Consider the following 16415-nt stretch of genomic DNA (forward strand, 5'->3'; position numbering starts at 1 on the left):
TATTTATAAGGCATGCTAATACTCATATTAATATTTGAACCTTTGGTAGGTCATGTATTTTAGTCCACTGCTGTCTTTTGTCTGAATGCTCTTTGGTGAGCAGCCACTCATTTGGTAGCAGTCACTGATATAAACATAGCAGAGTCACTTTAAGAATGCAAAAACAGTCACACATGCAACCTGCATAGGCAGCAATGGGGTCAAAATATAAAATATGACAGTCTAAATAATAGAAAGCCCTGTTTTAGCTGTGGTGTTATTTAGCAGGAAATAAAGATCTGGTCTTTGACGTATTTGAGATTATTTATATACAAGTGCACCGAAGCATCTTGTGGACTCCACACTGTCATTATTGAACAAAGACAAAGCAAAAACTAGTAAAAGCTATGCGAAGAACATTATCACTTATATGAGTTGTTAAAACCACCATGTATTGAAGTACCTGAAAGTTCTTTTGTGCATCACTCAGTTTATCACATTCTTATTGGCACACTCTTCTCAACATTGCTTCAGTTTTTTTGAGGTTTGTGCAAGTTTCCAGTTCAGTGGTGTCAAAGTCTTGGTTTTGGGCCATTGCAGTATCTGCATTCTTTTTCTTAAGCTTTTTGTGGATTTGTTGCTGTGTTTGGGATCATTGTCCTATTGATGAGCCAGTTTGGGCCAAGCTATTAATTAGAAGGCCTCACATTTTACTCCATAATACTTTGGTATACAGAGTGATTGAGCAAATGGTTGCAAAACGAGTCCAAATTATCTTCTGTAAAGTGACAAGCAAGGTACGCTATTTTTTCTTGCAATGACGAGGTCTCTGAGCAACAGAAACAAGCCATATTTGATCTGTGTATTTTCAACCCTCTCAGGCTCAAATTACTTGCAAAGACTGGCTCAGTTGTTGCAAATATGCAAAACCTGGCTGGAGAGCGTTAACAGTCCTGTAGGCTTTAATATGTAGCTCTGGGGCTAGAGATTTTGCAATTTCTCTGAGAATTGTTAACCTTAGGGTGAATTTGCTCAATTCTAATTTCATTGATATAACAACTGTAGATGTTGACCAGAGCTAAACAGGTCAAAAAATACATACACACAATTACAATATTTGTACAAACCAATATTGTTTAAGGTAGCAAAGTTTGACTGCAGAAAAATGGATCTTAAATTGTTTGGAAAAGGCATTTTAACAGTTCCCAGAAAAACTGATTGCAGATTTCTGTCCGTCATAGCATTGGATGAATACTTACTTTTATGCACCAGATGGATCACCCAAAGAAATCTCTTGATTTTATTGAGATGATCGATAAATCAAGTGTATTTCATTGGTGTCAGTTCCCCATGGAAGCAGCAACCTTTTAACATTTTGATTTCATTTGTGCTTCATACATTAAGTAAATGGTACAATCTGTTAACTTTAAAAGATAATAGCTTAATTTTTAAAGGCTACAGTAAAAAGATGTGGTCTTTTCCATATCTGGAAAAGTCCAATTCATCTCTGTTGCATCCTGAAGGAATCATTGAATCTAAAGTCTGAATTTCATTTTACATAATTTTTTAACTGAGCATCTTACAACTAGCTTGGGACAATCTGAGAATTTTAGAAACTGAAGTAACGGAAAAACATCAAAATTTTGACAGAAAAAAATTGCGTAAGAAAAAGAAGAAAGCTGTTATGCAGATGTCTGAACAAACCAGAAAGAGATATCATTTGTTTTAAATTTTTACTTAAACACATTATTTACATTCTTAAATCTCATCATTGCTACATGAGACAATATGAATAAACCATATTGTGGTAGAGTACCTGGAACAAACAAATATGAGAGAAAAACAACTCTATCTGAAAACCAATAAATACATCAAAGGTTAAATACATTTATTTCCGAAAATAAAGCTCATATAAGTTAAAGCCAGTTCTGTAAGAGCTTGCACACAAAAGTGCATGCACACACAGTGCATGCTGCTGAATCAGGAGATGGTGGAGTCCACTTTTTATGCCGTTAAAATTTAAAATAGAGTATTAGGCATCCTCAGAAAGCTGGAGCAAAGTAGAAATTTCCCTCTGTCATTCAAGTACATAATAGATTCAAAAATAGAAATAATGCAAACCACAATAAGGAAACTCTGCTGACTATGCATAACTCATGTTTTCAAAAAGGAGAAGTATTATATGCAATTCTCAGAAGAGTTAAATAAAACGGACCAAATGGTTTTTGTGGAAAATTAACTTAAAAATATATTTTCTTGTATTTAGTGTATAAAGATAAGCATGATCACAGGGGTTGCATCCTCTCACCAATGATACATTTTCAGAAAAATTGAGAAAAGTGTTTCACTCTTTACGCTATGGTACCGCCGCTGATAAGAAGCTCATAGGCAGGATCTCTGCTTCTGCGGAACAGCACGACACAGGCACACAGCATCCCCAACATCTGGAAAGGTAAATAAACATTCCAACAATTTTATCATCTGATAGATCTCATACTATACCAGGTTCATTTTTTCCTATGTATTAGTTCTTTTCATTCAATTTATTACATTAAATACTAAGTCCCACTATGATTTTAGAGCAGCTGTTTCTACAATTGAAATACTTAAAATCGGGAAACTTTATGGTTCTGAAAAGTTGTTTCAATATGATATTAGTTTATTTTTTCTTCTTCCCCATTTTTCTACAAGAGGGAGGAAAGTGGGGATGAGGAGGAAAGAAAAAGGGAGACAGAAAGAGGAAAAAAGAAAAAAAAATGAGAAAGGAATATTAGATACCGGATACTGGATAATCACGTGAAGGGGTATGCTGTCTAATATAACACACTGAAAAGAGGATAGTGAAAGATTATATCACTCTTTGTGAACAGATGAGAAGCATGTCCTTCATGTTGTTTCTAAATAAAAATTTTAATAAAAAAATAAAAAGGGAAACTACAAAAATGGAGAGAGAGAAGGGGTGGACAAAATTAGGACACAAGGAAAGTAGAAGAGAAGGAAGAAGACACCAAAGTAAGGAGGGTAGAAGAGACGATCAAAGGCTGGTAAAACACAAGGAAGGACATAAGAGCATATGGAAGGAAGGAAAGAAAAAAGGACATAAAGAAGAAAAGTCTTTAATCATGTGGAAATCGAGGCAAACCTCTCAATTCCTCATTAGATTCAAATGCTGCTAGTCTTCTCTCTCAAGGCCACAGACAGTTCTTTGGATTTAGTAAGCCATTTCAAATGGAAATGTCAAATAAGGGCATCTTGATTTATTATTTTCCAACTTTTAGATATACGTTTTACAAAAACTTTTAAAATGCCTTTACTTTAATTTGTGTTTGGTTCTATTAAATTGAATGTCCAAATTTGTTTACAAAATAAACAGGCTTTTGTTACGACGCCTCTCAGAAACTGGTAATCTTATCTAGATTAAAACATGCAATCTTAATTAAAACCATAACTGCATAAATCTGTTGCAGATTTATGGCAGATTTTACATCATTTAGCTGAAAATGCAATGAAACAAACTGCACCAAAATATGAGCGAAGTACCTGGATGGCAGCAAACGTCAGCGCAGTCCAGATGACATACATCATAATCTCCTGTAACTTCTTCACGACCAGAGCTTCACAACCCTACAAACACACACAAATTATGTTCAAACATACGCAACTACAAGTCCTGATTAAAAATAAAATTTAAGCCTTTTTACTTCTTGGTAGAGGTCTTCAGGGTGATTAAGAGACCCTGTGCAGCCTGCAATTTTGCAGCAGCTGATGGGAACGCTGTTGTTTTTCGATTCTTCATACCAGTGTGTCTGCTGCCAGTCTGAGAAATTGTGGATGCCACAGCACTGAAGCTGAAAATGAAAACAGCAAAGTCAATAATGGTGGTTGGAAACAGATGCACAGGTGGAAGAACACAAGGCAATCGTGGATGGCTTACAAATGAACGATTTTTTTTCTTTTATTTACCTGTCTCTGAACATAGTCAATGGCCCGGCTTTGGGCGTTGCTGTTCGTGCCACTGTACTCATCATAAACTTTCATGATAGAAGTGTTGACTTCATCTTCCACCTGGAAATAGTAAAGAAGGGTAAACATACTGCTCTATTGGATACAAAGACAATATTTAGCAGCCTTACAGCAAACATGGGCCGATTGGGGAAGGTGGAGGATTGCTTAAGGCTAAGCACACACACACACGCACACACACGCACACACACACACACACACACACACACACACACACACACACACACACACACACACACACACACACACACACACACACTTTTCTGCCTTTGTTCACATTTTAATGCTAAGATACAATTGAGTCAAGCGTTCACCAGACCGGCCCATATTGTGATGTGAAACTACACAGATGAAAGTGCACAATCCACTACCTCTGGTTTTTCTAGTCAACTCAGTCATCACATAGCAAGTAGTCTGCACCCTTTCCTGTGGTTCTCAATTTTATGGGTCAGCAATTTTGTTAGCAGGAATACATTAGCTAAACTGCCAATAATAATCTGAAATTGAATTTAAGAGTTATCAGACAAGATCGTCTGTTTCACAAATTAGACGTTTCTCTTTCTCACCTTCGCTCTGTAAACGTATCCGAGAATCACCACGGCCACTTCCGTCATGAAAACCAGCAGGAGAATGACGACAAACTGTGGATCGGATTTCCAGATTATAGACACATGGATAGCAGATACCATTGTTCAAGTTACTTTTTCCAAATGTATTATTCACTACTTGTGGCTCTATGTTTAACTAAACAGAATGAATCAGAAAAGAATTTTACGTGAAATAAAACACGCAATATGACAGTGGAACTGGTTTGCTCACCGTGGTAAGTCCACAGTGGCTCTCTCTCACTGTGGCGCAACATCCGATGAGTCCAATAAGGAAAAGCAGGGCACCAACTGCTATGATGATGACTGCAGGGATCAGAGTGTAAAAGTCCTCGAAGAAGTGATCATAGTCATCATAAGTGATGAAAACATAGGCGCCAACATAACAAAGGATGCCAGCAGCGGCCTGTGGGTAACCAGAAAATGTTACATTACATTTACTGCTGTCAAAGTAAAAATATCCACAATGTAAAAAACTTTCTGTGTACTATCTCCTTATTAATAAAAAAAGGACAATGTAGTCGAGTTAGACATCTTTATTCATAAATCTTCAGTAAATATTACTTAGTCAGATTTTTCTAGTTTTTGTTATTTACTAACTATATAAATGCAAGCTGCCTTGACCAGAAGCACAAAAGTGAACAAAACACTGCAATTTCATCACTATGCTTCAAAGCTAATGTCATGTTCTGAAACAATACAATTTCTTGCCTCCTCCGCATATTAAATTTGTGAAATCTCTTTTTGATTGTTGTTGCTATGTATCAGCACATAAAGCATTTTTTTCTAGATTATTCCCTCTGGAAGTTTTCTCTGGCATTTACATGATGGGAAAAAAAGTTCAGGAAAAACTTGTTGCAGCTTAAAACCTGCTTCTCTCAAGGGTGAATACTTTTGCCTGCATAACGCTTATTTTTGTTCATATAAAACCATAAATTTCTCTCAAAACAAAAGGAAAAAAAAAATCATACAGACTTTGAAAAACAAAGCCCTTAAAATATTGGCTCCAAAAAAAATGCAGCAAAAGTTGCTCCTTATGTTACCAAACAACCGATATTGTCATTCCAATATCTAACGTGATTAATAAAAAATTGGAACCACAAGAATATAAATAACTACAGAAAATAGAAACTGAGATCTACCAATCGATCACAGATTGTAATTTTCACTTGATTGATAATTAGAAAAAATATATATTGGATTGCTGGTTTTGCTATCAGTACTTTTTTTGTTTTTTTGTGTTTAATTAAGGCTATCAATATATGCAATGTGTTTGTCTTCTAACTTAAGTAAGAAGACAATTGTACAATTTTTTTCAGCAATTGTAGCCAAAGTTACATCGTTTTTTTTTTTTTTTTTTTACATACTTTTATTTCGACGTGTTTGTTATTCTCATACATTCCCCAACACAGCATATTAGTAATTTTGAGGTCATGTAGTCAAATTATTGGTTTTATCCCTATATTTGCTTAATTTTAATTTACATGCCAGAATAAAAAAACGGGATCATTTTGACTTAGCGGGTTCAGCTGATTCTGCCTTGTTCATTATTATGAAGTCTATACCTGTTACAAAAGCAATTTACAGCTCCCAATAAATTACCTGCCTTCATTTAAACAACTCAACATGCACCTGCCTTTAAAATTATGTTTCATTCACTGATTTGAGCTAACACAACTCTCCTGCCATTTTTAGACCACTAGAAAACAATTTTGCTGCATCATTGGAAGAGTGAAAGTCATGCAACTGCAAACAAAACTCAGCAAACAAATACAAAAAACAATTAGAGGAAGTTATACAGTATCATGCCCTGAATTTTTGAAGTGGATTATTTTCTGCTGCTATTCTATCTGTGAATCTTCTGCGAAACACGGATATCAGACATGTTGAAGCTGGTTGGACAGCTGACTGCAGACAAGCTAAGCTAATGGGGGAAACGGGGGGTGCACTTTGTGTGACGCACGTATAATAATAACGATCAAAAAACCTGCAAACATACCCAAAATATCAGGTTGAGGAAGACCAGGACCGTCTTCGAGGACGTAATTCCACACTGTCCCATCATTAATGCGGAGATTTAAAGCTGCTCCAGAGAGAAAATAACCAAGGTTTTTACTCAAACATGTCCATGCAGCTGCTAGTGTTGCTGCCCTCTCCGCCAGCCATATCCTAACTCTGCGCATGCTCGGACACACAGCGCCACCAACATCCGGAATACAAGCGACGAGCGCTGAATAAATAATTTACCAAACTAACCCATGTGACCGCGGGTGACTAACTTATTTTAATCAAGACAGGTTATTTGCAAAAAAAATAAAAAATAAAATAAAAAATAAATAAATAAATAAAAAAACAACAACGTTTTTATCGCAAATTTGTGTAAAATAAAACAGATGCGTAAACTTTAAAAGGAGGCATTTTGCCGACATCTAGTGGCCAAATGGATAATGTGTTTTTTGCTGCCATTCTTTGTATCCGTGTGAATTGCTGGATAGACTCAGGTGTTTAACAAATTTACGAAACTTTTAAATTTAATTTTGTTATTTACACTGTCTTCAGAGTAGTTTATTTGTCCATTATTTGTGGAAAAATAATGTACAAAATCACAAAAAAGTGTGGCATGCTCACCTAAAGCCACGTCATTTGTAGAGGCCACATTTTGTTGCTTAATATTATGTATAAATACATTCGTGTTTAATGATTGTTCTTTAATGTTGAAGGCTGGAAAAGTCTCGAAACTGAGGAGTAAGATTATCTTAAGCACTTCAACTCTAGATCAAAACATGTTCATGTATTGGAACATGAGGCCCAAGGACCAGAGTTCAATCCAGTGGAGAATCTGTGGAAAGACTTGAAAATCACTTTCTACAAATGATCAAAAGATATTATTTTTCAAAGATGAATGGGTAAACAATTCAGAGCCCAGCATTGCTGTTAGATACAGTTGTGCACTTACAGCAAAAAGTGGTTCGACAACATTTTGACTGAAGGAGGTTGACCATAAATGCACGTGACATTTTTCAGGTTTTTTAAAACCATGTCTTGTTTTTGTTTCTTTTCACAACTACTTTGTGTCCGTCTCAAATAAGTTACACCAATGAATGTTTTTGTAACCTAATGAAGAAATGTGGAAAACTTCACAGACCTTATAAATGACCGGCACAGGGTTAAGCAATTTGTCTATTCTGGTCATTTTTATTATTATCATTGAAGATGGTACACAGTATTAAATGTAGTCAAAAAAAATTATATCTTGCATTTAAATAATCTTACATTTCTGTTGACAAAAATGAGACTGATGATTAATTTAGAGCATGCATAGTGGTGACAAATGTTTTTATTGGAGTTTGTTACATAAGCATACTTACTGGATATAGAAACACACTCAAGAAAAGACCTGATGCATTTTCAATAAAGCAGCTCACCAACTTTATGAATCTGTTTATGTGTTTTTATAAGAAAAATGTCATGCACAGCCATATTAAAGCCTGTAATACAATTGCTGTCAAATGCATGCTATTTAATAGTATTACAGAAGCTGAAGTCAGCATGTGTGCCAAATATTCTGTCCCAGTGACTGAAGTGAGGTGCAAAATTAGTATTGGGTTTCTGATGGTGCACATCATGCTTGCTGGGTCCTCCGTACATGCCAAACGGTATCAGACGAGATGTAGACCAGGGGAAATCATATCCACAGTGATCCTCCACCGAAACATACACGTGCACTATCATAAAAGCCCATGTGGTGAGAAGATGAGATTTCAGGATGACAGGATTTAGAGTGGTCCAAAACCCCACTGTGACCAGCTCCCAGCCACCCAGACACTGGGTGGCAAGAGCAAAGGGAGAGGAGTACTTGTGGTGAATGGCATGAAAGGTGACATACAGCCAGCGGATCCTGTGATGGAGCAGGTGCCAAATAAAGTACTGGAAGTCAAAGAGAAGGAGGTTGCCTATCACCCCGGCAATCAGCTCGAGCAGCTTGGGAGCCTGGTCCGGGAGGTCCGCCAGTGGTCTCCATAACCATTGAGCCACTGAAGCTGGGAGTACGAGAAACACATGGTTATACAAGGTGACACCAACGCAGTGCAGCAATGTAGAAGCTGTTGGCCGGTGGCGAGGTTGTATCTTGAACTGTTGCACCCATGGCCATCTATCCCCCATGATGTCACAAACAAGATAAGGAATGCAGAATATGAAATACGAAGAGACGGTTAGCACAATGGGGAAAAGTGGAGATCTCACATAGTCCCGGTAGTTTAGCCTCAGGTTGTCCCATAGAGGTTGCAGGTGAGAGTTTTGTCCCAAGTAATTTGTCCAGATATCCATGGTGTTATCAGCAAAAGCCATCCTTAGGAGCAAATCAGAGCCAGTTCTATGGATGATTGAAGATGCTGCAGTCAGACACAGCAGCTTTGCTGAACACTTCAGCCCACAAGTGTCTGCCTATCCTCCGCTCTCAGCGTGGGTGGTATTGAGTATCAAACAGATCCGACAAATTATTCATGCACCCTGGTTAAGTGGTAACTTAAAGCGCACTGTTCACAAGCTGTAGTACTCATATGGAGAATTGTTTCAATTGAAAATAAAAAACAAAACAAACAAAAAACTAAATTCTTAATATCTCTTTAAGAGGATATCTCTTTAAGAGGACTGAGTGCTTTCCCTTGAAAACAACAAGGTGACTTTGTCAGAAATAACGGTGTGCCCTATTTTTCACTTAATGACTGCTGGAGATTGACATTGGTACTTTATTAATCCCTGCTCAAAGAAAATTTGGAATTTTGCCAGTAAAATTTGTAGCAAGCTTTTTTTTGCAAATCTTTAGCAAGGTTGTTCAGTTTACCTATAAATATGTTTGCTTTTAAAGATTTCTTTTAAGAATATAAGCTTTAATTCTTGTGTTTACTGCTTTTAAAAAGGCAAGTTGTTCTCATTACAGAAACTATTTCAAAATCTATTTTAGTCATTTGGTTGGATAGTGACATAACTCAAAGTGTCAAAAAATTCATTTTTATTTCATTATGTGTTTTTTCTTTTTTCATTCATTTAAACTTGATGCATTGATGAAATGATCATTTAACAGAGCAGGTCAAAACCCACTTATACCATCAGTATAAGTCAGGTATAAATCCCTACTCATAATCCCTATGAGTAGGGATTTATACCTGGGGATTATGGGCCCATAATCCCGAGACAGCTCGGCAGAGGTTCATGATCCTAAAACAAGGTAATAGCCCCAGTTGGATTTCCAACCAAACTTACATAATATTGTTAAAAAGCTGCTCAGTCTCTCAAAACCTTAAAGAATTAGTGCCTGTTCAGACTGTGATTATGTTTACTAAAGCTTATCAGAACAAGAACGGCTGTGATTTCTCTTCTTATTTTTTGCAGTTCAAAGCCCTACTCATAATCCCAGGCTAGGAGAAAAAAAGACAATACAGCTCACAATGATTAACACTACCATCATGTAAACACTGCTCTGTTTAGCAATTTATATTTCAATATATGAGATTCAACGAGCTTTTATCATGTTTAGTACAGAGTTCAGCACAAGGTTAATTTCCATGTGTGGTGTGAAAATCAACCATTTGCTCTATAAGAAGAACACAAAACCAGACTGAGATTGAGATTTCCACTACACAAAGTATGTAGTGGAAGACCAGGACTTCTGGGCTAATGATCCTTGGTCAAATGAGTCAAAGTGTCAATTATTTTGACAGTAATGCAGACAACATGTTTGACATTAAACAAATAGAGCATTTCAGAGGGTTACAAATTATACCTACTGTGAAGCATGGAGAATGAAGTGCTGTTTGGGGATGTTGCTACAGCAGCAGACCTAACAAGCTATCAATCATATTTAGCAGGAATTTTACTCCGAGGGTAAATAAGAAAGAGCAATAAAAAATAATTTAAAAAAAGCTTAAGCATCTGTCTATTTGTTAGGCTTTCTTAATAAACTACTGAATGTATGATTGGGTGTCTTCTTATTGATTTTGTACACCCCCTGTATATTCTTATACCACTATGTGGCGCCAAAGTATTATACAGACCTATCATTCATCTCAGTGAAACTATTACTATTTGTAGAGCTCAAATGCTCAGAGAGAATGTGAATTGTATTTTAGATAATGTTAAATGCAAAAGACTAACTTGATATAAATTATATATGCTATTTTTTTTTAAATAATGCGTTTTTCCTTTTTTGCCAGACTCTGAAACAGAGCCAGAAATGTTTATTTCAGGCCCTGTGACCTGAACTGCAGACAAACAAAAATGGGTTTAGCTACAAGCGCTGCCACCCCAAGCTCAGTTCTTGGAATCCCAACTCATGCTTCAAACAAAATAGGTCAGGGCCCAGTTCTCCGTGTTTCCAGGTGAATCAGCAATTGCCCCCACAAAGCTGCCCCAGTTGGCTTTCAAACTAGTCTAGTGCAACATTTAAAAAAAAAAAGGAAACAAGAAAATACACTCTTCTGGTCACTAGACATTGAGCAAAATTATTCATGCACGTAGAACCTTTTCACATTTTTTAAATGACAATCATCAGCTTCAATTTGTTTTAGTGGTTTTTCACTCTCTAAACCAAGAAGGTTTAGTGAGATATGGGCAAACTTATCAGGCATCGGCCAAAACTATAATAATTAAAATAAATCTTTTAAGGGAATGCTAAAGTGTAGGATAAGGTGGTGAGATACTGCTATGCTGTATTTTGCTCAACAAACTAAAATTTTAATTACTAATCTTTTATTGATATAAACTGAAAAATCAGCTTTAAAATTAAGCTGTTTTAATTATAGTAGGATGACATCAGACTCCTTAGTGGGTTCATCAATAAGTAAAACGTTACTTTTTCAAATATAATAATTCCTTTTGGAATCCAAATATTTATGAGGCTTCGCCATGGGGAAATAAAACTGCTCGAGGAGAAAGTTAAACTATTTCCTTTATAAAATATTTAGTGCAGAAAAAGAAGTTTAGGTGAGACAGCAACACGTGTGGATTGAGAATCTGATTTTAGGAAATGTCATGTGCTCATCTTCCGGGACACTAGGTGGCGATAGAGTCTCAGGTTACAACACAAGTAAAGACGATTCTGCTTGGCACCCACAGTAAAAGGTAATCATTTACTCTTGGTGAAAGGTGTTTCACCTGTTGAACTACAGTTTAAAAGTCATGGAAGCGACAAGAACAAAAGAATATTCTGCAAGGGGAGTGCCAGCCAATCGCTAAAGAAGAAGAAAGGGCGTATTTATGTAGCGTTAATTTTGTGGTCAGCTGACAGTCGCTAAAGTCCACCTTTATCCTGAAGCTCTAAAATACTGCTGAGCTTATCTTGCTCCGAAAAAAAGTATTTCCCTGAATCTAAGTGGACTTGAGGTAAGGCTACATTTCCGCAAAAACTAAATTTTTCGTGAATTAACTCACTAAAACAATACTTGTCCAACAGTCGTGAGTGCACGAAGTTATTTTAGTTTATGCTAATGCTAAAATTAGATGGTCTGGCAATCACTTTATCTTCTAGATTAAAAATCACAAAAACATATTTTTAATTACTCCATATCACAACCATGTGAAATAAAATGGTTTGCTCAACCTAAATATTTCACCAATATGAAGGGGGGGAAGAAACGAACTGTTTTAATATTTTACTTCTTTGTTTTTTCTTCGGTTTTAACCTGTTATTCGTTTGAATATTTCTGTTTTAAAAGCATGTTTTTAGTCTGTCTATTTAAGAATTCCCATCATTTTTTTAGTGGAAAAAATATTTTATATATTTTTAAAAAGTAGATTTTTAATTTAACAAAAGGAGTGTTGACACAATGTTTTCTGTGAGAGCATTGCTTTGGGTTAAAATGGCTAATTCTTGCTGTTGCTTCACTAGAGAAACTACTACGTGTCAGTCATCTGTGGAATAGAAACTGTGTACTTTCCCCCAAGTTTTAACAATGGAGAAGGAGGGAGAAGTGAAAACTGAAGAGGAAAAAGCTGAGTCATTTCCACAAACACAGCAGCTGTGCCGCTTCTTCTCCCAAGGACGACACTGTCATTTTGGCAAGAGGTGTAGATTTCTGCATGTAAGAGAAGACGGAAAAGATCATGAAAAGAAAACTTTTGAGTCACCCAGCCAGCCTGATTTTACTCCCTCAAACTCTGAGGACTGTGGTCAGCTTAAGGGAGACAATTCGCCACTTACCCACAACCCAAAGTTTGCCCCAGGTTCTGCCCGCCGCCCTTGTCGCTACTTTCTCTCTGGACATTGCACCATGGAGGACAGATGTCGCTTCTGGCACCCGCCACAGTTGCCTCCATTGGATGACCAGTCTGCTGCTGCTATTCAGAGTAAATCCACACCTCGCCGTCCTCCGGTCCCCCATCCCGGTGGCCTGCAGGAGGTGAAGCTGTGCGAAGTGACTGAGGACATGGCCAAGCAGCTGCGAGACACAGAGATCAAGCAGCTGAAGAAGCGTTTCCCCGAAGATCAACTGATTATTCAGGAGAGAAGTGACGGCAAACTGACATACTACAGGGTGTCTGTAGAGGCCACGGATCCCGATTGGGTAACACTCTTGTTGTTCATTAAAAACATTATTTTTATAGTTTATCCAGGTACATTTTATTATTGTGAATGAACAAACATGGGTTGTGGTACTGGATCTATATCCTGCTTGTAGAAGCAAGTGATTTCATCATTTATTTTTTTGTTATTACAGCCTTTTGACCTAAAAGAAGTTGATATTATGGTTAGCTTCCCAGAGAACTACCCCCTTGAGGTAAAGAACACAGTTTTACCTCTAAAAAAACATAATGCAGTATTATGTTAACTGCTTGGTATTATGTTAACTTCTTGATCTTTCTATTTCACAGATTTTCACATTAGAGATTCCATTGGACCAGAACTTACCTTCAGTCATGGCAAAGTATTTTTTTTTTTTTTAACACTTACAGTTAAGTATTGCCTGTAATATTACATGCATTTCTGAACATGTTTGGTTGTGCAGGCATGTGCAGCAAGCGTCTTTGGAGTGGCTTCAGGCTAAGCATGCTACCAATCAACTGCTGGGAAAGGTGGAGCTGCTGTTTCGTCCTTTTCTTCGCTGGCTGGATCGGAGCTTGGAGAGACTGTTCACCGAAGGAGCCAGACAGGTGAGGCTGAAGTCTGCAAGGGAAAAATCTGTAAAAATGAATCAAAAATAATTATTTGTGAGGTCTGGATACGTGTAAAAAAGAACAATTAAACACGGAAAGAAGAAGAATTCATCAAATTGTTTTACTTCTTTTTTTAATTGACCTACCGTAATAGTTTGTGGTTTTTACTTCAAGGTTGAAAGTTGGCCATTATAAATGTGGGAATCATGATAAAAAAAAATACTACTAGGAATTAGTCCTCATATCCCATGAATTGAACCTTGGATTATTTAGATAAAAGAATATTCAGGATTGAATGGTCCAGACTAAATGTGTGTAGGCGACTTGCAAAAGAAATTGGAAAATATTTTCAGTCTCTAGATTTGCAGAAGTGTCAGAGACCTCCACTGACTGCCTGCAGCATTTTTATAGATTAAAGAAAATATGTTGAAAAGGTGGTATTTGGAGGAAATCTGACTGCCATAATAGAGGGTCGGCTCTCCTGTCCTGCCTTCTAATTGTTCTTGAAGTCTTTACTGCAAAACTTGATGAAAATACAATTAATCAAACCTTGTTATTTTTCCTTTGTTCTAGCTTAAGAAAGACATTGATTTAGAAAAAGCTGGCCTGCAGTTTATAACATACCAGGAACTCCAGATTTCCGTGATTGAAACCTCTGACCCCGCTTCTGGTGTCGCCGCTGATGAGGATGGCCGTAACTCAACTGAAAAGACAGAAGATGTGGAATCTGAGGAAGAAGAGCACCAGAAAGCCATACAGAGAGATGAAGGCCAGCTGCCGGAGGAAGATGCGAGCCATCTGGTGGAGAACATCAAAATCAGCGATCCCCGCAGAGGCACAGAGGTCAAGCTGCTGGGGCTTAGGCTGGGGGAAAATACTGCCACCGTTATTGCCCAACAGGTTACCGTTTGTCTCCAGTGTAACAGGTGATTTATCAAAGCACACACAATTTTTTTTCCTTTTTTGATTTGATTCTGAGAGTTAAACCTGACCAGTTACTGCTTTTTGCTGGCTTTAGGTGTAAGGTGACTGCAGATCTGACTCTTACTGGAAGGACGGCCTGCTCAGCTCAGTGTGAAAAGTGTAATGCGGGCATAAATGCTGCATTCAGGCCCTGCATGATCCACCATTACAGTGACGTCCTGGGATACCTGGACCTTCAAAACGCCACCGCCTCTGATCTTGTACTTCAGGACTGTGACCTAACTGTAGGATGCCTCAGCTGCTCTCAGGAGATCCCGGTGGAGGTGATGAACATAAGAAAAGGCCATCAAAGCAGAGTGGAGTACATATAATGTACTTAACTTCTTTTCTCTCTTTTTTTTATTAGAACATTTTCTATGGACAAACAAAGGAGTTCAACTGTGAGAACTGCCACAGCAAACTCAGCATCTTGGTTGAGAGCACGAGGTTCCAGTACATTCAGCCTCGCTCCTCTAGCAAAACAGGTCAGAGCCCACTTTGCTTTCACATGGATCAGCAAAAGGTTTATAATCTTACAAAAAGAAGGCTGTCCCAGTTGGAGCTCCAACCAAACTTACATAATATTGTTCAAAAAGCTGCTCACTGTGTGGAAAAGTCTAAAGTACTAGCATTAGTACATTTTCAGACCGCCGTTAACTTCCGTGGCACCTAATTATTCCTCCCTGCAGGTCCAAGTGCCGTCAGCTACAAAACAATAAGAGATCCGGCAGTCCAGAAGGGGAAGCCGCTGCCGGATAAAGGAACTTGTAAACATTACAAGCAGAGCCATCGCTGGCTCAGGTATCATCCCTATAGTGACCCTTATTTAATGCTGCCATAAATGTTGCAGCCCTGGGAAACAATCTCCCCTCATATCGTCAGGTTTCCCTGCTGTGGTCGAACTTACGCCTGTGATGTGTGCCATGACGAGAATCAGGACCATCCCATGGAACTCGCCACCAGGATGATCTGTGGATTTTGTGCCAAAGAGCAGGTGGAGGATACATTTTCATTCAGTTTGCGCATAAACATATTTTTCTGCTTGAACTAGCAGATTTAAATTTGAAACAAGAATAATCATAGCTTTTTGTTTTGAAGATTTTCAATTTTTTTAATGTAGTTTCCTCTGTTTGACGTTGCAGCCATATGGTAACGGGAAGCCTTGCATCAGTTGTGGAAGCATGATGACGAGAGGCACGCGCACCAGCCACTGGGAGGGAGGGCTGGGATGTAGAAATAAAGTCAAAATGAGCAGGTACAATTCCACATGGCATAAACTGACATCTTTGATAAAGTTCAGTGCCAGGATGGTGCCTAAAAGACTTGCTCTCTTCTCTCTGTAGAAATGATCGACAAAAATACACCAGCACCAACAAAACGGTTTCAAGGAAGGCGGCCAGCGAGAAGAAGTAAAGAAGAGCTTTCTGATATTGTTATGAATGAATGGCACAATTCATAAACCTTAACAGTTTTAACTATTTCGATCTCTTCTCAAAATAAATCAAGTTTTATCGATTATTCTGTGTGGTTTCTTTGTATCGCTTTTGAAACTTCATCCAGAGAAACATTCTACATCTGTGATGGAATCACAACTATAAGGCCAAGCTTTATCTGGGTTCACAAATAAGAGAGTCTTTGGAAGCTCATCTTTGATCTGTTACTACTGGGATTGAAAAAGAAATCGAAATCTTG

General features: G+C 37.7%; 3 protein-coding genes across 5 annotated transcripts; 1 reads left to right on the plus strand and 2 right to left on the minus strand.

The window, feature by feature from the left end:
- Positions 1-1695: 1695 nt before the first annotated feature.
- On the minus strand, positions 1696-6777 carry tspan3a (tetraspanin 3a). Its single transcript, XM_055042378.1, has 7 exons — positions 6607-6777; positions 4822-5013; positions 4569-4643; positions 3943-4044; positions 3681-3827; positions 3520-3603; positions 1696-2423 (listed from the first exon to the last, which is right to left on the minus strand). Exons 1-7 carry the CDS (start codon positions 6670-6672, stop codon positions 2331-2333), a joined length of 759 nt encoding a protein of 252 aa, XP_054898353.1. The 5' UTR covers positions 6673-6777; the 3' UTR covers positions 1696-2330.
- Positions 6778-7848: 1071 nt separating this feature from the next.
- On the minus strand, positions 7849-8989 carry ch25hl1.2 (cholesterol 25-hydroxylase like 1, tandem duplicate 2). 2 transcript variants are annotated; one of them, XM_055036981.1, is made up of 2 exons: positions 8853-8908; positions 7849-8647 (listed from the first exon to the last, which is right to left on the minus strand). In XM_055036981.1, the coding sequence occupies exons 1-2, from the start codon at positions 8884-8886 to the stop codon at positions 8124-8126; spliced, it is 558 nt and encodes a 185-aa protein (XP_054892956.1). In that variant the 5' UTR covers positions 8887-8908; the 3' UTR covers positions 7849-8123. The 2 variants fall into 2 exon arrangements, with proteins under 2 accessions (XP_054892956.1, XP_054892948.1); XM_055036973.1 differs by having other exon boundaries at positions 7849-8989.
- Positions 8990-11669: 2680 nt separating this feature from the next.
- Positions 11670-16239, plus strand: si:dkey-24l11.2 (uncharacterized protein LOC100034462 homolog). Of its 2 annotated transcripts, none has more exons than XM_055019771.1 (12): positions 11670-11729; positions 12496-13171; positions 13325-13384; positions 13479-13531; positions 13613-13757; positions 14334-14686; positions 14779-15007; positions 15091-15208; positions 15413-15524; positions 15606-15717; positions 15866-15978; positions 16067-16239. In XM_055019771.1, the coding sequence occupies exons 2-12, from the start codon at positions 12560-12562 to the stop codon at positions 16134-16136; spliced, it is 1977 nt and encodes a 658-aa protein (XP_054875746.1). In that variant the 5' UTR covers positions 11670-11729; positions 12496-12559; the 3' UTR covers positions 16137-16239. The 2 variants fall into 2 exon arrangements, with proteins under 2 accessions (XP_054875746.1, XP_054909625.1); XM_055053650.1 differs by having other exon boundaries at positions 11684-11990.
- The last annotated feature ends 176 nt before the right edge of the window (positions 16240-16415 follow it).

The sequence above is a fragment of the Poeciliopsis prolifica genome, unplaced genomic scaffold, assembly GCF_027474105.1.
Source record: "Poeciliopsis prolifica strain line A6 unplaced genomic scaffold, Auburn_PproV2 SCAFFOLD001, whole genome shotgun sequence".
Lineage (NCBI taxonomy): Eukaryota > Metazoa > Chordata > Actinopteri > Cyprinodontiformes > Poeciliidae > Poeciliopsis > Poeciliopsis prolifica.